Below are 24,679 nucleotides of genomic sequence, written 5' to 3'. Positions count from 1 at the left end.
AATATTTGGTGTCTCTGTGATGGGCCCATAGTTTGGGAGTTCGATCTTTCTTCAGTATATGACCTTTTTGAGAGAATCCATTATTACCTTAGTTGGAATCAAGCCCATTTTCTTTGGCACATCAACTGTTAGTGAGTAAATAAAGCCTTTTGAAATTATTTCGAAAGGTTTTGTACACCTTGAATATGTGTTCGACACTATCTCGACTTGGACAACAAGTCTTAACTGTTGACCTGTAAAGAACTGTTTTAAGTAACCTGCTTTCCATGCTTTGAAGAAAGATACATCTATGAGTATTTTGTGAATAAATTGAGGAATGGTATGGAATAAATGTTTAGGGTAGCATAATTTCCAGTCTCTTGTTCTCTTTTATTTGAAAAGCGTATCATTTGGAACCACCTTTATAGGGTGAAATCACAGAGCAATATCTAGTCATAGAAGTTGGTCAAATTATGTAATAGAACCCCTAATCAAACCCTAGGAATGTGTGACCTATCACATGTCAAGTTTTAGAAAATAGTTAACACTTTATCTCTTGATTGACCCATAATATGGCAGTAAATCACATAGGTGTTGTGTTTTTAAGTGGTTATCACTGAATAATAGTCTAGCAAGGTGCACACAACAAAACTCCTTAATTGTCACCATTTAAATTCCATATCAGAAACTATCAGTGATATATAAACTCCTTAATTGTCGCCATTTGAATTCCATAACAGAAACTTTTAGCGTTATAAACATTTCAAGTTAGAGAAGTCTAGATTTAATTCTAGGGATATGTATTGGTCATTTGCTCTTGACATCTGTCTTGTCTATCGCTTGTATGCGTGCAGGCAAATCAAGATGTCCACAGGATGGAAGTTTTGTGGTCACTTATGCAATTATTTCAACCTCAAGAACAGATCAACATGTATTCAGCCTGTTTCACTCAGGTCTCAGGACATTGACAATGATCTTCAATTGTACAATTTACTGTAGCAATTTTCTGTAACACTCCTCTGACACATTTGACACATGGAGCAGTAGTAATGATTTATGGAATATACTACAGATATTTCCAATATTATCCTTCAGCCATGTTTGGGAGGTTGCAAACTTAACTAGCCACTTATTTTAAATAAAGTCATGGTTGATCTAGTTTCTGATTTTGCAAATGTGAAGAGGTCTATTAATGACTTACTGATGAATTGGTCTACCTCTTCTGAATATCACTGTAAACTGTAAAGCAAGTTATTGTTAGAAGTTCCAGGATTTGTTTTTTCTGCAGGTTGAAACAGTTAACCATGTGAATTGTGTTTTCACTTTCTTTACATATGGAAGATTGAGACTAAGTCATTGTGAAGTTCAATTTACAACTCTGACTGAAAATATTGTAATGGCCTCAGTATTTTAACATATGAAATATGTGCTGGGGAAATTGCTATCGAACCGTTCGCACTTGTAATTTAATTAAGTAATATATTCTGAATGTCTAGGGAAAACCTTTCCAAATGAGCATCTAAGCATTCATGGTATTATGGGAGGCTTACAAATACGTTAAGGTGCTAGCATAACAGTTTAGAAATCAGAAAGTACCGAAGGTACCAATTCGTCCGGGTTGCAGCTGGAAGCAGAGGTGGAAGCGGGCGGATGCCGGATGCGTCCGGATGCCCCTTGGAGGCTTCTTGGAAGCTTGTGGCTAGCTTCCTAGAAGCCTGTGGCTAGCTTCCGGGATGTCTCCATAGGGCATCCGGGGGCCCAGTGCCCAAAAAACAAAAAAAATGCCAAACAACTCAAGTTCCATTATTTGCATGTGCTCTAATTCCTTTTTTTAGGTCTTTTTGCAAGGAAACCCTAAAACGACCCTAAAGGTGAATGTTGAAGCATTCACAAGTCATTTCGTAACTTTGTTTGTAGCTACTTCTCATTCGGTCTACATTTTGCAATTTGAAGGCAAGTTGAGCATTTTCGAAGAGGATTGATTAGATGGCAAGAAATAGCTTTCTCAAAGGAATTTTAAGCATTTTAGGTAAGTGTTTGATCCCATTCTTGAGTATTTTTATGATTTTTAAAAAGTTTTTTTTCAATTTTTTTTGTTTGAAGAAATAAAGAAGTAAGTTTGGGTTTCTATTTTAGTAGTTCTTTTCATTTTTTTGCACTTGTATGCTTGATGTTCATAGTTGTTTTCTTAATTAAAATTTATTTATTTTCTTATTTTAGGTTGTAAAAAACCAGATTTTATTGTGCAATAATGGCTGCCAGTGGTAGTCAAAGTTCAGTGGAGGGCAAGGAGAGAAAGGGACTGATAATTTCAAAGTTGATATAGGATCTTCTTTTTGGAGACATACAACAAGGAATCACAGGTTTCAAGAGGTGGCTTGCGCTACTAGAAGTGCAATTATTGCGAAAGTAACAAAGGAAAACCTTTCAATAGCTCATATTCCTAGGTGAAGCTTTATTTTATGAGCCCTCCTGGCAAACGATTTGGAATATGCAAAGGAAAAAATGGTATTGGGATGACTAGTGTAGAAATAGTTTCATTTGTAAGAGACTAAGTTGTTGATGCATTGGTCAAACGATAAAAAAAAGCTACTATCAACCTCCATCCTCAAAGAGAAAGATGCATGCACCCACTGAACCAATTGTATCCTCCCAACACCTATTCTGGCAAGTACACGTATCAAGAGAGGATGAGGAAGAAGTGGGAATTCCAACCCGCAAAAGAGGCTCATTGCAGACCACTTTTAAAATAGAGTTAAAAGGCGGTGTTGATAAAGCTATTGCACGTTACCTCTATGGGAATGGACTTCCTTTCAACTTGGTGAGATCACCATATTGGAAGGAAATGGTGGCAGCAATCCAAGAAGCACTAGTTGATTACACAAGCTCGGTGTATGAAAAGGTGCATATGACTATATTGCAACAAGAGAAGACACATATAGAGAAAGACCTTTAACTAATCAAAAACTCTTGGAAAAATTTGGGTCTAACTATTGTGTCAAATGGTCGAAAGGATACAAGAAATTGACCACTGATTAATGTGATTGCAATGTCCCCCAAAGGGCCAATGTTTTTAAAGGTTTTTGATTGTGAGTGGGAAATTAAGGATTCCCAATTGATTTCTAGAATTCTCACTGAGGTCATCAAGATAGTGGGTAGTGAGAATTTTATACAGGTGGTCAGCAAGGATGCGGGTGCTTTGGTTGAGAGTAGGTATGACCACATTTTTTGGACCTCGTGCACCATACTCTCCATTAACTTGGTCATGCAGAAGATTGGCACTCAAATAGATTGGTGAAGAAAACATACCAAGAGGGAAGGAGATACAAATGTTTGTGACAAATGACCACATCGTAATCCATTTTTAGAACATACTCCAAATTGGAGTTGCTGAAGGTAAATTAATTTTTTGAAATTAATAAATTTCATGGATTTGTAATTTAGTTAAAATTTATAATTTTACTGTCAATTGACATATTGTTAACTTGCTTAGGTTGCTAAGACCTATTTTGCATCTCATACAATTGTTATGAGATGGCTCCTTAGGGTAAAAGATGCATTAAACCAAATGGTCATCTCTAATCAATGAGGCATATGGAAGGCCTCAAATTCAAATAAAATCCAAAGATCAGTGATTTGGTCTTGAATAATAGCTGGTGGGCTCATGTGGCATATGTATTGGATTTCATCGAGTTCATCATGACTATGCTTTACTTTTTTGATATAGATACACCTTTCTTGGGGGATGTGTATGATGGTATGGACACCATGGTTGAGAAGGCAAATCATTCTATTCAAGCACATTAGAGTGACCCCACACAAAGCAAAGCCTTATGCAATCAAGTCGAAGCAGTCATCCACCATCACTGGGAGAAGATGATTACCCTATTGCACCTCCTTGCATATGCCTCATCTCCTAGGTACTATAGTGAGGAGTTACTTGGCATGTCAGGTAGAGTTGCACCATTTTTGGATGAGGAGATTGCTAAGGGGAGCCACAAAGCTCTTACAAGACTCTTCGCACTAGAAGAAATGCATGAAGAAGTGAGGCTAGAATTTGGGTTGTTTGCTTTGGGATTAAAGGATTCTCCATTTGCAGTAAAGGACCAAAACAGAATGGGAGCTATCACATGGTGGTACATGTATGGTCAACCTTTCAAGCATCTTCAAACTCTTGCAATCAAGGTCCTATCACAAACTAGTTTTTAAATTTTTTTTTTGTTTTATGTTTAGCACTTGCATTCTAGAATTTAGTGTTTCACACATTTTGTAAAATTAATTTTCTTTTCATTTGTATGTTTTGTGACCACTACCTAGGTTGCTAGTTTTTCTATTGCTTAAAGGAATTTGAGTACATAATCCTTTATCCATTCAGTGAAGCACAATTGGTTGGACTCCAAGAAAGTTGAGGACTTTCTCTGTCCACAACAACTTGCATATTTTGTCATGTAAAAAGGAAGGGACAACAAAGCTTTGGTTGTAGCCCCTAAGTGTGCGGATTTGTATGCAACACTTCATGATCTTACTACACTCAGAGATGGTGATGATGATGATAGTGTGGCACATGGTCCATCTAGCATAAGTGCAACCATTTTTTGTTCAAATGATCTTTCAATAGTTGGAGATGATGATGAGAATGTGGATTTTTTTGTAAATCCTTATGATTCAGACTGTGATGCATATTAGTTCATTGAATCTTCAATCATGAACTAAATTTTTATTTTGTTGGAATCTTGGACATGACTAATTGGAACTTATAACTTATTGTCTAAATTCTAATGTTGAACAAGCACATATTGATGTGAATTTTGATAAAAAGTGAAGTATCATAGTCATACTATAAAATGATTTGTTTTTGTATATATATATATATATATATATATATATATATATATATATATATATTTATGTATATGCGTCCTTCTGCATCTACACCCTAAAAAAAAAATTCCTCGCATCCCATATCTGCTTCCAGAATTTGCTTTTGAATTCGCATTTGAATCGATAACTTAGGAAAATACTTTATTGAAGTTACATGAATTTTGTTTTCTTATTGAATTCAAAATGGTACTTCCATTAGAAAGAATGCACTCTTCATTGAATTATTTTATGTACTTATGTTTACTTTTAACATGCTTGTGGATTGCTATTAAATTGTCATTCTAGGCTTTGACAAAATCAAAAGGTAAAGTCTGGGATAGTGTTCATGTTCATAGAAATTTATGTCTTCATTACTACTCATTAATAAACAAGATATCATCTGAATGAGTAAACAGTCATTGTATTGCCTCCTTGTAATAATTGGTGTCTACTCTTAAGCTCCATTGTACTAGGCCAATGTGCCACATTATGTAACTTCAACAATGATTTTTCTTATGGTTATGTCTATGTGAAAACTAAAATTATTTGTCCATTGTAACTTCAAAAATAATTTTTCTTACGGTTACGCCTATGTGAAAACGGAAATCATTTGTCTTTGCATTTTTCATTATTTATTTATCCTATGCTTGATTACATTTATTTTTGTTGATAAGAAAAATAAGAATAGTTGTTGTTTATTTGATTATGAAAAAGGCTTATCATGTTTGATATTATAAAAGGAAAACAATTATGTGTGATCAGTAGACTAAAGTGTCTGATGTCAAAGCCCGAAGCAATGTTTGATAAGGCTACGTTAGACCCGAGAAAAAGGATTGGAAAATATTTATTGGTAGAGTGGATATATATATGCAACATCTATGGAAAATTACAAGTTTTAGCAGAGACCACGTGCATAGTTTGGTGAACATTATTACACATCCCAGTAATGGTATTTTATTTGAAGATGATGACAATGACATTATATTCTTGTACTCAGAGAAATATTTGGATTATTATGAGGAGGGAATGCTTCTTCAAGTATGTCTTTCTCCAATGCCTCCACCAATGTTCCCTTCTATCCAATTCAATGAATAGCTTTCTCAATGAACTTTACATCCACTTCATTGACAATTCGATTAATGTGTTGATAGATGTGGTCTAAGTTGATGGCATCATAAATTTCTTCACAAATGTTGCATTGGATAGAGACAAGGTCATTAAGACACTTCTAGCTCAATTTATTTTACATCTTGTTATAAATTGCTATTAAATTAGGTCCAATTACACTCACACTTCAAGTGCTATAAGACTATGATGAAATACAAATAGCTACCCTCAAAATATTTGGTGTTGGAGGACCATATTTATCTGCAAAACTACAAATAAAATACTTTAGAAATACAAACTATTAAACAAAATTAAAAATTAAAATTACATTTATCAATTGTATGATTGAAGCTTAAATGACTATTGTTTATGTGGTGGTGGGAGTTCCCACAAAATTCATGAAAGTGAAAAAAAAGACTCCTCTTTTTATCCTTGCAAACCTCCAGCTCATTTACAATTGTCTTTGAGACTTTTGTTTGATGTCATCCTTTCAAAGCATATGCTAAAGCCTACCAAGACTTGTATGTTTTAGATTTAGGTAGTATACCATGGCATTTATTGATTGCTTGGTCCATCTATCGATAATTAACAGTGAACTAGTGGTTTTCAAAGATAACCTATTGACATGTTATTTGTATTGACCAAGCACAAAAGCTTAACCAATGGCTCTATCATCTGTAAAAGATTAAACTTAAATGAATAGAAATTTGTAAAAAAACTATTTTTTAAAAACTATAAAAATCTCTACAAAATTTATGTTTGTAATTGTTAGTTATCTTATCATCTTTTTAATTCTTGAGCAACGCACTTTATCAAAAAATTATTTGGCCTTCTTCCATTTTTAAGTTTATGAAAAACCCATCCTAATATTGATTACAAAGTATTGTGAAGAAAGGTATTGACCATATAATTCTTTGCAAAGTGATGAAGTTTGTGGCAAATTGTCACCTTTAATTACATATGCCTCTATCAAACCAAGTACCCAAATATTATTATACATAAATTTGGTGTGGTGTCTAGCAATTTCAACTGCACCTTTAATCAATTTGATCTCAGACAATTTATAACATGACCTCAAAAAATGATGGGGCGTTTCACTTGAATTGTCTCTCTACAATACATATTCTATTGCATTGTCCATGATAATTTGGACTTTAGTTCAACAATGTATCTTCAAAACTTAGTAGACTCAACTTTGACTTAGACTCAAGGACCATACTAAAAACTTAAAAATCCTTAAATTCCTTTTTAAAATGTAGAAAATACTTAAATGTATGAAATGAATTTGTAAAATATTGAGTATATATTTATATTAGATTTGAATAAAAGGAGTAAAATATTGCATCAACATATAGAATAACCAAAGAATTTAAAAACATATTCATGCAAATTACACTAATTTACAATTCTCTTTTCTAATTGCATCTTGGTGATAGTTTAGGGTATGCTCTTCATGGTTGTAATAGATATACCCTTATGCTAAAATGTTGCAACTCCACCCTTGAATTTGAAGATAATGACACCACTAGTTCTAACATTATGAGTTTGCCCAATGTCATCCAACCCAATAGCTAATGGTTTTGTTTCACCCTCCACTACGTCCTTAATACTGAAAATTCTTGTATTTTGTATGTTGGGTGGATATTTTGCAACCAAAAATTTGTTCAAATCCAATCACAAAATAGGTAGACCACCCACAACATATGAGAAAAAGTTTCTCCTACCTTTAAGGGAAGGCTCCCCCGGCTCCTCCTTCTCATTGTTCCTTGAATCAACTCAAGGTAAGAAAGAAGTTGAGAGATTTTGTAAGGGGTTTGCCAATATTCTTTCCTCTTATCTTTCAAGAAAGAATTCACTTACCTGTGGAGCGATTAATGGGCAATATTAAATTTCTAACTACACTTCTACTTAATAGCTAGAAATGGTGATACTGATAAACCAACACCAACTCAAAGGTTGATTAGAGGCGTATCAATTTGGTTCTAAGTCTTGTTTTAATCTATTCTATAAGAATAACCTCTGCCATTGGGGTACAAAGACTTACAAAAGTAGGGAATTCTAACATTTTTGTGAATTGAGAAGCTACAGTCAAAGCTTCTAATCTATGTATCACCACAATCGCTCCCAGTCAAAGCTTTAGCTTTCATTACTTCTTAAGTCGTTATTCTCAATTATTTAAACATACAACAATAACATGAATAAAAGATAACATACGCAAATTACAGCCAAAGGTTCCAATTTGAACTATCACAATTGCTCTCAACCAAAGTTTCAGCTATGATTGCTTCTTTGTATTCACATTTTTTTCAAAATAGTACAACAATCAAAGTTATGCTTGCAAAATTTTATCAGAGTTATTTTGCATGAAATAAAAGATGATTTTTACAATAAGGGGGGCACTCCTTATATAGAAAAAAGAAGTGAGAAAAAGGAGGAAAAAGTGGGAGCAATTCAACCACTTCAACCTGGTAAAACTAGGTGAGAAGAAATATTGGATTACTATCATAAGGACATGCAATTCATCTTCTCCAACTACAAAGATGAAATACTAAAAACTAAAGAAGAAGATGGAGAAAATTGAATCAATCGTTGTGATTGTCAATGAAATCCTTGTAATAGGCAATACAATCATGAGCCATAGGAAGATTTGGGATCTCCATTGTCTTTGAAATGTCTTCAATTCTAATTGCATTTGTCTGTGCTGATTTTATAACTTTGTAATTCTCTGCAAGAGAATCCCATAAGTGTTTTTTTACAGACTTGTATGTAGCAAACTTGTTCATCATATGTGATCCAAATTATTCATAATCAAAATTAGCATTGACTATGTCGATGTACCTTGAGGTCATTTCTTCTTCGATGAACAAGTTATCATATTCAGCAAGAACCTTGCATCTCATTTGCTCCAGATCATTCATGATCTCTATTGCCACCGCTTGATAGCCTTCCAAGGCTCCTTGTAACTTTGTCAAAAGTTCTCCCAGTACCTACTCCTTATGACTAGGAGTCTCTGATATATGTAGAACATATCAAGGGGTGGAATGATGATGCATGAAATCAAGACATTTAGATCAACATCTACCATTTGATCCCAAATACTCAAAAAAGATTCAAGGTATTGGTTATTGGAAGCAATCATGTCATGGAGTATCACCTCAACACCTCTGATGCATTCAAGAACTTTAAGTGTATGTTTGATGGATTGAACTCCTTCTAAGACAACTTCTTCAAACCAAACCCTTGCTCCCTCAACTCTTTAATTTATATGGGCTTCCTAAGATGTGATGACTATGAGTGTGAGGATTGTTGGTGGATGACCTCATGAAGTCAAGAAACCTCTTACTTTAGTGGATTCTTCTTTTCCCAAAGCCTGTGATTTATTTTTGACAAATTACTAAGTGCATCTTGGGCATCATGTAAACACCTTAGTCGTGACTATTTAGAAGTTCAATTTTGGTGAACTTGTAATCTAAGTGGTTAAGCTCTTTAGTTGGTTTGTTTACCAAAGGCTCTGAAATCTTCATATGATGAAACTGGGATAGTGGCATGTGACTATTGCAATCAGATAATAGGTTCTATGGATAGAAATACTACTTTTAGAAATAGGCCCTAAACTGGCATGTGACTATTGCACTAAGTGCCAAATCATACATTAGGGGGGGTTGATTGTTTATTTCTGTATTTTGGGGGGTGCATACATATATTGATCCCATGGAGTCTTGTCACATATGTCAATCTAGTATAAGACCAATGTTGACACCGAGGAACTATCAAAAATGGAGTGCTTTGATGCTTGATCATCTAAGAGAACATCAAGAAGTAATTCCTTCTGTATGCTTGAAGATAACACCTTCGTTCAAATATCTTTATAGCCTTCTTCCTCTTCTCATCATTCTCTTATGTATATACTGGATGTATGTTGTAATGGGGGGTCTTGATTACTCCATCCATCCATACATTGTATGTGATTTTCATCTCTCTTTTTGGGGGAGGATTTTTCCCATGAGGTTTTCCCTCTTTCTCCGCTTTATGAGAGATTGCATATCATTATGTACATGGGTACCTAACATGGCCTAGTAGCTAGGATCTATCATGCACTTCATCTTAGATTTTGTAAGCTTAAGGGCATTCCCCTAAGTTGCACTTAAGGGGGGGGTGTTTTTGTAAATAAGTATTTATTATTTACACTTTACTTAAGTTTACTTAGGTTAATGCATTATTTTATTATATTGCATTGTTTTATTATTTATTTAGGTGAGACACTTAGGAGTTTATGCACATTCATGAGTTGTCATGTTGACAACACAATTATTTGCACTCCTAATTTAGCATATGTTGTCTACAACATTGATTTGCGTGATACACCATTGTAGGCTTATCCTCACATCATCGCGCTTACTTCCATGCTTAATGGAGGATAACCCATATCTGGTGGATGTGTGCCTAGTTGTATGACTTATCATGATGCTGACTTCTATGCATTCTAGAAGCTCTCCAAAGGCCTTTATATACAGGCACTCATAGTGTACTATCATATGACATATTGAATGAATATATCATCATTCTGATCATACTCTCTCTTTGGTCTACTATTGTGCTTGTGTTTGAGTTCCTTGGTCTTGGGTGAATTATGCCCTAAGCCAAATTCTTACAATTAGAATAATCCTATCAATATGATATCTTGGTAAGGTATACGGTTCCCCTTGAAAATAACCAACTCTCAAATAGGTGAGAGTCAAAAATGGCAAGAATATGTAGTCAAACTGATTTACCCTCTCTCAGGCTTCATCTGATACTCTTGATTATCATCTCTTTATCAAACACACACCTAAAATGCCCAAAGAATGCATCTTGGACACTCATGTAATGATACTTTCTCTATGTCAGTGTCATTTGGTCATAACAGTTCTAGATGGGAACTAAAGTCTAATCTCCCTTGCTGGAAAGCCTTGAGAAGGCTCTCATGGTTGCAACAATGTAGATCGAGTACAAATTTGTGTAGAATGGTGTTGATGTTCCCATGTGAACCAACTATTCACATAGTGGTGTGCATATAAGATCTCCCTAGTAGATGGGTTCCTTGTTATCAAAGATTTGAAAGATAAACTTATACATCCAAGGTTCAAAATCACTAGATTCCTTAAGGCCACAGACCCTGCTAGGGAGAGTTATCAAATCCTTAACTTTTGGTTTGAAATTAGATTTGTGTACTGTTTAGTGACACGTATAGAAATTTGATCTCTTATTATCCAACCAGTTTGTATTTGTGTGCCTTTGATAATTGAATTTGTTTCAATTCCACAGTTGCATATATATCACTTTAGACGACTTTATGAATTTTAAATTTTGAGGAATTCTAAAGATTTGCTCAATAACATCTAGATCCAAGATGATAATGACCTTTTCATTTACATTCTTAAATATTTTTTCTTAGGTCTAAAATGTCGAGTACATTCCAATATGAACTTAGGTTCTAGGGAAGCCATGGGAAAAGTAGATAGTAGATGAATATCACTTCTTTTTGATGTGTTTCATCTCCCTATTTGCAGGAGCTTTGATTCTTTGTAAGAAATCAACCATGTCTACATGACCAATCTTTGTGTCTGATACTTCATCTAGAGGATATGAAATGAGTGATGCAATCGTACGAGCTAACTCCTTGTCGTACTTGTATTTCATCTTCCCTTTGGGTTTTGATGGCATGAACATGTCTTGTGATGTAACATGAAAATTCCTAAGAGTAAATACATCATTTGAAGATAATGGCTCCATGAAGATGTTAGACTTTGATTAGCAATGATAGAATTATGAGGAACAAGGTGTTTGGGGTATAGATTAGGTACTCATGGAACACATGTGATGGTTGGAAATGATATGGGAAGCATATGTATTTGGATTAAAAAAGGGCCAAAATGGGACTTAGAAGGATGGATTGCATGTGGGTAAGGATGGTTTTTGTTTGTATGGCCAAGAATGCAAACTAGATGCATATGAATGTGTGCAAAATGATGAATTTGGTATTTAAAAGTGGGAGATATTAACAAAATTGGGTTTTCTAGAGGTAATTTCATGTGGTGGAAATGAACCATTTTTACTTGAGATTTACATGTAATCAAGTTTGGAGGATGTAATTGCATTTGTTGGAAAATGAACGAAGTATGGATTAGCATATAAGGTGAAAGGATGTAGATGCACATGCATTCTTGGATAGGAAACCTCAACTTTCTTTCAAAAAGGAAAACAAAACAAGTAATCAAACAAACAAGAAAAACTAAGAACAAAAGAAAAACATACTTCTTACTATTGACTCAAACATGAAAAACTTCTAGCTATCCCTCTACATGAAATTTCATTTTTGGAGTGGGGAGGATTTATAAGCATTTGCAATGAGAAGATTTCAACTTATTTAAAGAAAAAATGCAAAAGATATGGCATGCCTTTGAACAAATGGACAAAAACAAGCCAAATAATGAATCATAATAGCAAAGCAAGCAAGAAATATAAGCAAAGTTGAAATCTTCTACTTACTTGGAGTTCAATGAGCCAAAAATGAAGGGAAGAGAAGTCGAAATGAACAAGTCTTCTCCAAAATCATATTCTCCAAGTGAAAATGCATGCAACAACTCAACAGCTTTTGATCAATTCAAACTTGCAAATGGTAATCTACAAGGTTAAATACATGGGTGTTTTTGCATGCAGAAAGAAAAATGTAAGTTAGCAAATCCTTGAGATGTAATTTTTTTTTTGCATAATAAATGTTATTGGGCATGTGACCTTAAAATGCCAAATCATGCCTCCAAATGCAAAAACATTCCCTCCTTGATGAATCATATGGACTAAAAAAGTATTTTTGTTGTGATTTTGGTCAAAATGTACCCTTAGAATGCCAATGCATGAGGCATTTTTTAGTAAAATATCCAAAAAAGTGATCTCCAATGTTATTTTCAATCATTTTCTTGCATGGTTAGACTCTATATATGCAATTGCATGTATTATTCTCCCTTAGAATGCCAACATTTGGTTGGAAATGCATTTTAGACTCTCCACATGCAAAAACATGTTATTTTTTCAAATTAAATGGTCTTCACATGGAAGTCGAACTCTCTAAGGCTCACTACATGTCTTCACTTTGGTTGGAAATGCATTTCACATGCAAATCAGAGTCTAGGAAGGTGATTGCATGTTTTAAAAACTCACATTTTATTTGCCTAAGTCCACAAATTGGTTTCCAAGTGCAAATTAGACTCTCCAAATGTATTTGCATGTTGACATTTTTCCTTACATGAAAATTGGACTTATGGAGACCTATTCCATATTTTAAAAATATGCTTTAGTATGTTAAGCACATGTATTTTCAAGCCAACATCAGACTCTACAAGTGAATTTGCATGTAAACATGTAAAAAAGATATGTCGTTGAGTTGCACAACTTAAGTGGTCAATTTAGCACAAGTTTAATTGATTTTTAAGTTAATATCACTTAAAGGGTTTTTTGGCCAATTTTGGCCCTCATTCAGCCCATCATTAATAATCGATCTAAGAGATCTTCAATGGGCTGGGTTCTTTGATGTGGGTTAACACACTTTTCATTCGAGTTAAGATATCGTGTTAACATGATTTCTTTATGTGTTGAGTTGGCTTGGTTTCATCATGTGCTGAGTTAGTTCAGCTTGTTCATGTGCCGAGTTGGCTCATTTTCCGTTCATGTGCTGAGTTGCATGTTAATGCACATTTTCTGTCAGGGTTAACATTTCACATTAACCATAATCGTTGTTGTCTCTTCAACTGAATGTTCAAGAAATGTGTCGACCAATTATTGCATGCCATGTGGCAAATCCTTCTTATTCTGAGTTGCTTTTAATCAGACGATGGTCATATTTTCGCATTGCTTCCTTTTGCTCTTTGAAGATATGATGGTTGTTAGATCTTGAGGGCATCTTGTGGGTATTTTGAGTGCATCTCAGCCATCCGTGATTATAAAGGAAAATATGCATCTACGGTTAGGTTTTATTCACTTGTTGAGGAGATTTTTGCAACATCTTGGTTGTCCATATTTGAATGAAGGTCTACATTAACGGTTGACATCTTTGGGGGGAAAATCAATTTTTTTCCACGCGGGTCAACTCTGTATTTTCATGGTAGGTTAACTTGCGCGTTATCCCATCCCACATTTTCTTTGACAGTGGTGTGGATTTATTTGTTGCAGCCATGGCACATTGCAAGGATTGATCTTCAATGTTGAACTAACATTTTGGGGCTTGTTCCATGACGTTAATGCATCTCCATGCCTCACTAATGATTGTAATGATCAAATCTCATGGGATTTGATTTCTTACGGTTGGATGCATTTGTCTTTGCCCTTCTTGTCACTTCTAGAACAGATTGTATTTCAAGATCAGATTTAGTTTTGATATTCATTCATTGTTGCTCTTTACAACTTGACTCCACCTTTGGTTGGGGTTTGAACTTCAAGTTTGATCAGAGTTATGCTTGAGGTCTTTAAAAGGAAGTTGTAAATACTTTTTCTAGGTTCTTCTTTGTCTACATTTTTTTGCAACAACACTATGCTATGTAATTTCCTGCCTTCCATATATGAAATAGTTTTCTTTCCTTACCTCTTCTTTCCATTTTTCCAACATGCATACATCTTACTTTTTGGTGGGTGTTTCTTTCTAGTTTTCAAGGTTTGTATGTTGTGTCCAAACTATTGATGGTTGCTGTATAAGTGAAGATGTCTTTCCTTTCAGCACTTCAACCAGTTCCAAACCTACATGTGGATTCTTGGAGATGGAATAGAGTTGAGACTAGTGTATTTTGGACTTTTCATTGATGTGTTGTGCATACATGGATAGAGTTATAACCACCATTCTATCTTGGTGCATCACCTCCCTTTCCCTTTCTGCATTTTAATTTTAGTTCTCTTTCTCCCTTTTCCTCTCAAGTAGTAGTTTAGGTGCACCTTGATAGTAAGGAAACTAGCCTTCTCTGAAGATTCAACCTCAGAGCGCAAGTCCCACACTTGGAGGCTATTTTCATGTTGCACAAGGTCGCTTGAGGGTCAAACCTCAAGCAAGGGTGTAGACTTCTGTGACAACAGGGTCAAATATAATACTTACACTATATATATATATATATATATATATATATATATATATATATATATATATATATATATATATATATATATATATATATATATATATATATATATATATATATATATATATATATATATATATAATCGAAGGGAAAACTAAAAGCAAGAGATTGGACAAAACAAGAAGACTAAAAGAAACTAAACACACACTTCAAAATGCAAGAAAGGACATTGAAGGCCTAAAAAATCCAGCATAGTCATAATAAAATGAAAAACTAAAAGGACTTGATGAAAATCTTCAGTAAAAGGATTCATTATGCAAATTGGGGTCAATTGGTTAATCCATGTTGGCCAATTAAATAATAAATTATCTTAGAGAAATGTAGAATTAAGTTGAATTTTTTTGTATTGTTACCTACATTTTGTGGTGACAAAATCTAAAACAATATTGTAAACATGATAAAGCACTAATAATATGTAGTTGGTTCAATATATGGGTCAATTTATTGAATTATATAGACTTTTGAGTAGTTAGCTATGTGTGTTTGGGGAAAAGGAATAGTTCCATGGAGTTTTCTAATAAAGGGTTGGGTTTGGGGTATAAGGGGACCAAGGACCTAATTTTGGGAGAAATGGGGACAATGATAGGTTGATATTGAAATACATGTGATCATTTAAAATTTTGTTAGAAAAAGAATCACAAATAAAGTTTTGATAAAATGGTTGAACTAATAAACTACTAAACTTTGAAGTGAACATTAACCATTCAATATTAAACAATGAAAATATTGACTTCAATTTTTACATTATAATTAGAAAATTTATTATATCCAAGACTTTGACGAAAGTCTTCAGTAAAAGGATTCATTATTCAAATTGGGGTTGATTGGTTTATCCATGTTGGTCAATTAAATAATGAATTATCTCAAAGAAACGCAAAATTAAGTTTAAAAAAATTATATTGTTACCTACATTTTGTGGTCACAAAATGAAAAACAATATTGTAAACATGATAAAGCACTAATCATATGTAGTTGGTTCAATATATGGGCAAGTAATTATTTGTGCATGTTTGGGCAAAATGCATAGTTCCATGGAGTTTCCTAATAAGGGGTCGGGCTTGGGGTATAAGGGGACCAAGAACCTAATTTTGGGAGCAATGGGGACAACGATAGGTTGACATTGAAATATATGTGATCATTTAAAAAATTGTTATAAAAAGAATCGCAAAGTTTTGGAAAATTGGTAGAACCTATAAACTACTAAACTTTGAAGTGAACATTGACCATTTGATATTAAACAATGAAAATGTTGACTTCAATGTTTACATTATAATTAGAAAATTTATTATATCCAAGATTTTATAATGATTATTAAAATGATTAAAAGTATGATTACAAAAGCCTAAAATGATAAAATGACACGAGGCCTCTAATCATCCCCAAACTCCTTATCACTAGAATTGGTGAACTCCAAATGGTCAAGCTTCTTCAAAAGAATACCTACTATTCATATTTGTGTAGTGTCCTCATCAACCCATGTAGGCTTATCTACATTCCATTGTGATATTAAACTCTCCTTGTAAAAATGTGTTGTAGTAAACTTATGGTGCTTGCAACATGATGGACTATGATAATATTCATGGTATCATCTACAATAACCAGTACATATTTTAGAGTCAAATCTTTCATTTATCTCTATACTTTTTGAAATATATATTGTAGGCATATACATCAATTGACAAATCCTTGACTAAAACTGTAAAAAAAGTTAATTTCAATTACATGCACTGATTTTAAATAATACATGTATAATGGATTATCAATAATAAACAATCTATAACATCACCAAGCCCCACACATCAATTAGCCCATCCTTTCCTCAAATTGAAAAAAGAAGAAGTTAATTTCAACTATATGGACTAATTTTGAATAAAATAGATATAAATAGATAAACAACATTAAACAATCTACAATGACACCAAATCCCATGTACTACATTTGTGTGTCCGATCACATTAAATAAAAATATTGCCTATTTAGTCTTTCTGAAAACTTATTGTTTAGCATTCTCATGCTTACTTCTAGCACACAATTTTTCTAAAGAATGTGAAATCAGTCCCCCATGTACTCAACTTTTCACAAATTCATTTTTGATGGAATGTATTCCCACTTTGAATGGCATCCCTTCTCCAAAAGATACATTTGAATCTAACTAGAATCATATGAAATTTCTTGCCTAAATTTTGAATGGTTATATTATTGTGGGCACACAAGAAGTGACATTATTTTAATCCTTGTATTTGACTCATAACATGCAACCTTTGAACCATGTGATTCTCCTGTTCATTTTCCTTCTATCTTTGTTTATTTAATATGAATTACCCTATATAAGTGACTAATCCGATAAGGTGAGATTCATTCTTAGCAACTAGTCTAGTTTATATGCATGAATTTCATTACATTTATATTTGAGTTCTTCCTCCTAATCACATAGGGTAGAAAGTGTAAGGACAAATATTTAGTCCAACCCCTAACAAAAAAATATACTAATCATCTATCCTCGATAGAAAACTCATTACCTAAAATTGTTGACATCATATTCACAACTTAGATGGAGCCATATATTTGCATGAAGGAAGCCCATTCCACTTCACTTCATATATCATATCCTTTTACAAACAGATGTGAGAAATATTAAATGAATATATGATATTAAATAGTTAACTTCAATGTCTCATCAAGTACTTCTTGTATTCTATTCTCCTTTATAACTATGTTGGAAATGTTACCATTGATGTCAAACTTGAGAAGATGACATTGTCATCAATGTCAAGATCACATCAAGAAAGTTTTTAATAAATTAATAAATGTATAGATGAGCTTGTTAAAGGAGTGTTCATGATATCATAAGATTGTGAAACAACTAACAGATAGTGTCAACCACCAAGAAAAGAGATGACAAATCAGTTAAATAGTAGAGAATGTATTGAAGATGTTACAAATAGATACTCTTATGGATGAAAAAGATATTGAACAAGATTAAATAGAGATTACAAGATGTGTACATACCTATGGTCTTTCCCAATTGAAGAAGAAAAGAGAGAGTAAATTCACTTGTTACAAGGAGGATATGCAAGTATAGTCATATTAAAGAAATATTAGTATATGAATTAGTTTTTATGGGACTTGAAATGGTTGGTAATAGATTTTACTTCATGTTAAGGATTATCAAACTCAAATAGTAAGTTGAGGTATATTTGATGTGTTATGTATGTTCCCCACCTCAGCAAAGGATTTCCTTCTTTATATGAATTGTTCGTCCCATTTAAAGATGAGATTCATGTTAAGAATTTTTTTTTTTTAGTTTCTAGGCAGTGGGAAAATGGAATTAACAACCCTAACCACAAATGAAGGGTGAAAACCAAGATTTACCTCTAAAGTAGGCCCGACTAACACAAAACAATAGTGTCAATTTGTAATCTAATGCAAAAGGGTTAATCATTTGGACTTACTTCTCCCTCACCTCCACCAAGAGAGGGTTTTTATGCAAGTAGAAATGCAAATGTAAAGTTAGGTATAAGGAAATGGAATTGTGTAATGAAATTGAGAAGGAAATGAAACTTACCTTGTGGAATACAACCTAAAAATGGGTTGTCAAATGATCCCCAAAACTGTTGAATCCTGCAACCTAGACATGAAGTTGTGAGATATACAAAACCCAAAAATCATTCAGTTATTGGGTAGAGTTGACTTTTGCAAGCAGGGTTGCAATGCATCCCTGCTTAATAGTCTCTAATTGCAGAACAATTTTTGAATCTCTTAAGTATGACAAAAAGGGTATATGAATCTATAACCTATTCTTCCTTCCAAAGTCTACAACTTGCAATAAATGGTTTTATTTTGTTGATGGGGTGTTTGCCTTTGTTAAACCCCAATTAGGAGTTAACCTTGAAATTGAAATAATTGAAATGTTGGTAATGTAAATTAAATGCACAAAATCACCATACAATAGTAGGATATTTCAAATAAAATGAAATGAGCTCACGTTACCAATTGAATTAGATCAAGAAGAATGATTATATGGAAGAACAATAAATACAAGATTTCTCTCTAGTACCTTGTAAAGGGATCTCCTTGAATTTAGTTGAAGGTAGCTTGGATGCTTGAACACTTTAATATTTTAAGACTTGAAGACTTGAGTGCTTAAGATTACTTTTAAATGGATGCTTGGGTCATGTATGTGGTGGATTGATTGATTGATGTCAATGATGGATGTAAAACTAAGCAAATGGGTAGGCTTATAAAGGGCTCAAAATAAACTTTAGCCCATCAGCTGAGTGGACCTTAAAGATCATACCTTGGATTGACCTAGACTTGGGGCCCAAAAAGAGGAACAAAATAGGTCCCAATCAAAGATACATTGCATCCATGGTTGGGCAAGTAGGGATGCACTACAACCCTGATTGAGTAAGGATGCATGATGTCCTTGCTAACCTAACTTAAAAACCCTCAAGATTCCCTTGGGGTCCCAAAATAGGTTTGATATTAAAAAATTAGCTATAATTTTTGAGAAAAGTTAGTTTTTGTACAAAAAAATAGATTTTAAGTGATTGGAGGAAGGCAAGGGAGGATCCAAGTGGATAGATCCTACCTCAAGATTTGCACCACAAAATAGGAATACTAAGGATGATCTATTAGGTCTTACCCTAATTTCATTTAGGATAAATGAGAGGAAATGAGAAGAAAGGGGGGAAATGCAAATGCATAATGAAATCACATTAAATGGGTATTAGACCATCATTAAATTAAAGTGCTTCCAATTCTAGATGGTGCATTTAGTCTCCTTTTTAGCGAGAGTATAGACTTGATCCAAACTCTTGGTAAAGTAGATCACAAGAAATAAGATAATCTTATCAAAATAAAATAAATAAATAATTCATGATGCCCCCAAGGGATTGATTCTTCGCTAACTCAAAGGTCATAATAAGAGAGAAATCAATGACTAAGAGAACTAAAGCAAGTAGATGTGTGATTGATTCATTCAATGAGAAATGTACATCCCATTGTGAATCACATAAAAGAAAAATAAAAAATGTGCTACCTATGTATGGGACTTAGCATGTTGAAATAAAGGGGACGATTAAATGGTCTAGTAGGGTTGTGTGCTCAATAATCAATCCCACAAATTTTGAACCTTTCAAAAATTTTACACCCCCATGATGTAGTACTCCTATACCATGAGAATAACTTAATAATGTACTAGGATAGGTCAAATGGTCTAGCAAGTGTGTGTATCATGCTATTCAACCAATCAAAGACATGTAGCAAGAGAGAGTAACTGGCCCTAGAAAGTTTTGTTATGCTAGTGTACTCTATAAGTTGTGCTTGAAACAAAAACTTATAAAAATAAGGGGACCATGTATGTCCTCCCTTAATATGGAAAAATAATTTCTTATTTTAGCATCTTAAGGAAGTAACGAATAATGATAAATAAATTATAGCATCAAGATAGTATCCATGAAAACCCCCAATCTAGACTAGAAAGGTCATAAAACCTATGAGGTCATGGAAGGGTAGAATACGACTGGACACCATGCAAGAAGCAAAAAATAAAATCCTTGCAAGGGATAAAACAATATTATGATGCTCCAAGGTAAGTGATCTATCTACCATGAAATTCACTTGCAAATAATATAATATTTAATGTCACATGATAAAAAAATAACACACAACCAAAGAAAATAGTGGATCCTTGAGAGAAGGAGAAGATAGATTGGGTTCCCTTTCCCCCCAAGTGTGAGAACAAAGGAATGAGAGGACCTATTATAGTACTCACAAATTTGACCATGTAGGACAATGAGCCCCAAAGAGATAGACTAACAATGTTACATGGCATGGAGCAACACAATAGGGATTTAGATGTTATTTAAAGAAATCGGGGTTGAAAGAAAGCTTGCCATAAGAGTTATGTGAATAATTGCATAATTAATGAGTGTTTGAATATTGTACTATAGATATTTTCAATCATTAGTAGAGTGGTCATGATAATGGTCATACATGTAAAATGGAAGATTCATAATTTTTTTACTATGTCTTTTTCTATGTTTAGGTCTAGTAATCTTATCACAAAGATGTTTAGGAAAAAAAAATTGATTAGTAGAAGATGGTAAAGGAGAGGTCGTAGACAAAGAATCACTTTTTTGCATGCATCCTAATGTATGATCATCAATGATGTTTAAAATATTTATGCCCGCTATCACCTAAGGGTATATAATTTTTATCACTAGTTTTGATAGATTCATCATGACTAGAAGTAGCAACAAAGTTAGATTTTGTCTTCATGAATGAAAGGTCAACACTTACCAATAAATTTTGGTTTAAAGTCTAATGTACTCTAATAATCTTAAAATAAAGTGGAAGAAAAAGGTTCTTTTTTAGTTTCAAGTTCGAACCCTAAGCATATTTCATGTTTAAATCAAGATTATATGCATCATCACCATGAAGAGTATACATAACATTGTTATAAATAAACTTGACTTTATGATGAAGAGTGGAAGGAATAACATATATAGAATGCAACCAAGTTTTTCCTAAAGTAAGGTTATAATTGAGGGTTCCATGCATAACATATATAGGAGTATCCAATATCACCAAACCAATTATCACAAGTAGTGTTATAATCCCCAAAGTTCTCTTAGCAATGTTATCAAATCCTTGAATAGGAATATTATCCAGTTCAGCAGTAAAAATATCAACTTCATAGCCTTTAACATATACATACTAAAACTATTCAAAAAAGATAAATTATTGATCAAAGTTTGGTGTATGGTATTTTTATTACTAAACATAGGTACTATAAGAGCATCGTAATCATCTTGAATCTCTCTAGAAGGAAAATCATAATGAGTAAAGACAATGGGTAGTGAGACAAGGGAAGCATGCATATACTGTAAAAATGCATTGATGTTATTTAGATTAGGAGGTGCAATTGGATGAGTAGATAATTTTTTCAAGGCTTCATGGTATGTAGGAGATGTTTGAAGAAGTTCCCAAAGAGAAATATTGGGAAGGGGGGTGGGGGGGGGGGGAGGGGGGGGGGGGGTGGTATTACGTAATTGTGATACCAAATCATAATCCAACCCAAGATTGTGAGAAAGTCAAGATGGAGGAGGAAGAATGGGTTGAGAAGGTGGAAGAGAAGTAGTAGGTTGAGGATTATTCCATGTATGATAGGTGTGAGATAGCGCATGATAATACAAAGGATCACTAGATTTTCCCTTAATAGTTATTTGAGGACAACCTTTAATAGTGAGAAGAGGTTTATTTGATGAAAGGAAACCTTTAATAGTGAGGTTAGTTTTAGCAACATTAACTTCATTAAGATCTTTCTTTTCCATAGACTCATCACTAGAAAGGAAAGCATTAAGGAAATTTTCATTATCTACTTTTTCCAAGGAATCCTTGGAATAGGGAGTGTGGCTTTTCATTAATGGTTTCTCTCGGCTAGGATCATCAAATGAAGGCAAGGTCACATTGATGAAAGTATGTGTAATATTTTATTCCTCATCTAAATTATTACTAATAGTAGGATATGTGTTAGGATAATATAAAAAATCAAGCTTGCCATGTTGAAAATAAAAGGTATTAATCATAATGTTATATTTTCCATGGGGAAGAGAGTAGTCAACATTATCGTCTAGAGGTTCATCCCAAATAGTGATAGTATCAATGAAAGGGATATCTTTATCAAAAAAGCACACCATAGAGGAGGAATATTTTTGAGCTAAAGTGGAATTCATAAATGTGGGAGAAGATATAGGATTAAATTTAAATAATGTATCCTCATAGTCAACGCTGAAATTCTTTTTCAACATGATAAAAAGAGAAACACACATAGAGAAGATCGAAGTAATCATGTGCCCATGTAAAAGTATGTGAGATCAAATGAATATTGGAAAGATAAATCATGAAAAGTACATACTCAATGTGAAAAATCCATGAAAAAGAGATATATCTAAGAAGATCTAAATACTACTAATGCAAACAAGAGTAGATCTATGTTTACAAAGAAGAGAGAAATATAAGATAAGAAATTCTAACTCCAAAATAAAACAAAGGAGGAAAATTTTGTAGAGTTCATAGAAGATGGTGAAGACACAATAATCTAACTCTAAAATCGAACGAGTAAATGTTGATAGTCAAGTTCACCAAAGATGTGCAGGGGGGGGGAATGGAATCAACCAACCTAACTACAAATTAAGGGTGAAAACCAAGATTCACCTCTAAAGTAGGTTTGCTTTACACAAGAAAGAGCATAAATTCATAACCTAATGCAAAAGGGTGAATTACTTGGACTTGCTTTTCCCTCACCTCCATAAAGAGAGGGTTTTAGGAAAGTTGATATGAAAATGTAAAGCTAGGTATAAGGAAATGGAAATGTGTATTCAAATAAATAAGGAAAGGAAACTTTCCTTGTGAAACATGAATCTAAAAATAGGATATCAAATGATCTCTAAAATTATTGAATCTTGTAAACCAAACCTAAAACTACAAGATCTATGAAACCCAAAAATCATTCAGTTATTTGGTGGAGTCAATTTTTGCAAGTAGTGTTGACTTTAGGTAGTAGGGTTGATTTGGCAAGCTTGCAATGCATCCTCACTCAACAATGTTTGATCGTGGAATAATTTCTCAATCTCCAAGGTATAATGAAAAGGGTATCTAAATTTTTAATATATGATTTCATCTAAGTTGTACAACCTGTAATAAAAATAGTTTTTGTTTTTTGATAGAGGGTTTTCCTTTGTCAAACCCTAGTTTAGGAATTAACTTTGAAGTTAAAATAATTGAAATGTTGGAAATGTAAATAAAATGCATGTATTCACCATACAATAATAGGATCTCTCAAATCAAATGCAATGAATTCACTTTGCCAATTGAATTGGATTAAGAGGGGTGAGAAAATGGAATGAGCATGAATGCAAAAGATCTCCTCTTGAATGGATTACAAAGGAATCTCCATGAATATACTCAAAGATAGCTTGGATGCTTCAACACTTGAATGCTTCAAGCTTAAAGACTTGAGTGCTTGATATTTCTTGTAGATGGATGTCTAGATCGTGTATGTGGTGGATTGATTGATTGATGTGAATGATGGATGCAAAATGAGGTAAATGGATGGGCTTATAAAGGGCTCAAAATAAACTTTCTCCCATTGACCAACTAGACCTTGAATTTTTCACCCAAGTTTGACCTAGGCCCAAGGCCTAAAAAGAAGACCCAAAATAGGTTCCAAGTAAGGATGCACTACATCTCCAATTGGGTGAGTAGGGATGTATCACATCCTTGATTAAGAAAGGATGCACTACGTCCCTACTAACTTGGCCCAAAAAATCCTAGGATTCCCTCGGGGTCCCAAAATAGGTCCCAATCTTCATAAGTAGGGTATAATTATTGAGAAAAGTCAATTTTAGTATTAAAAAAAGATTTCAATTGATTGGAGGAAGGAAAGGGAAGACCTAGATAGCTAGATCTTACCTCAAGATTTGTGCCATGAAATAGGAATACTAAGGAGGATCTATTAGGTCCTACTCTAATATGTTTACGAGAAATGAGAGGAAATGAGAAGAAATGGG

At 33.6% G+C, this 24,679-nt stretch overlaps 1 protein-coding gene across 2 annotated transcripts in view; it reads left to right on the top strand.

The window, feature by feature from the left end:
* Positions 1-1,266, top strand: part of LOC149541868 (transcription factor bHLH155-like) — a 166,575-nt gene extending 165,309 nt beyond the window's left edge. For both annotated transcript variants that reach the window (XM_089796945.1, XM_089796946.1), the window contains one exon: positions 834-1,266. In XM_089796945.1, coding sequence (XP_089653071.1) covers positions 834-947 — 114 coding nt within the window. In that variant the 3' untranslated portion in view covers positions 948-1,266. The remainder of the gene's footprint in view (positions 1-833) is intronic.
* Positions 1,267-24,679: the final 23,413 nt, after the last annotated feature.

The sequence above is a fragment of the Cupressus sempervirens genome, chromosome 8, assembly GCF_028749045.1.
Source record: "Cupressus sempervirens isolate cs-2001-9-10 chromosome 8, ASM2874904v1, whole genome shotgun sequence".
NCBI lineage: Eukaryota > Viridiplantae > Streptophyta > Pinopsida > Cupressales > Cupressaceae > Cupressus > Cupressus sempervirens.
Note: the sequence above shows the minus strand (reverse complement) of the source record. Positions and strands in the feature narration are given on the sequence as shown.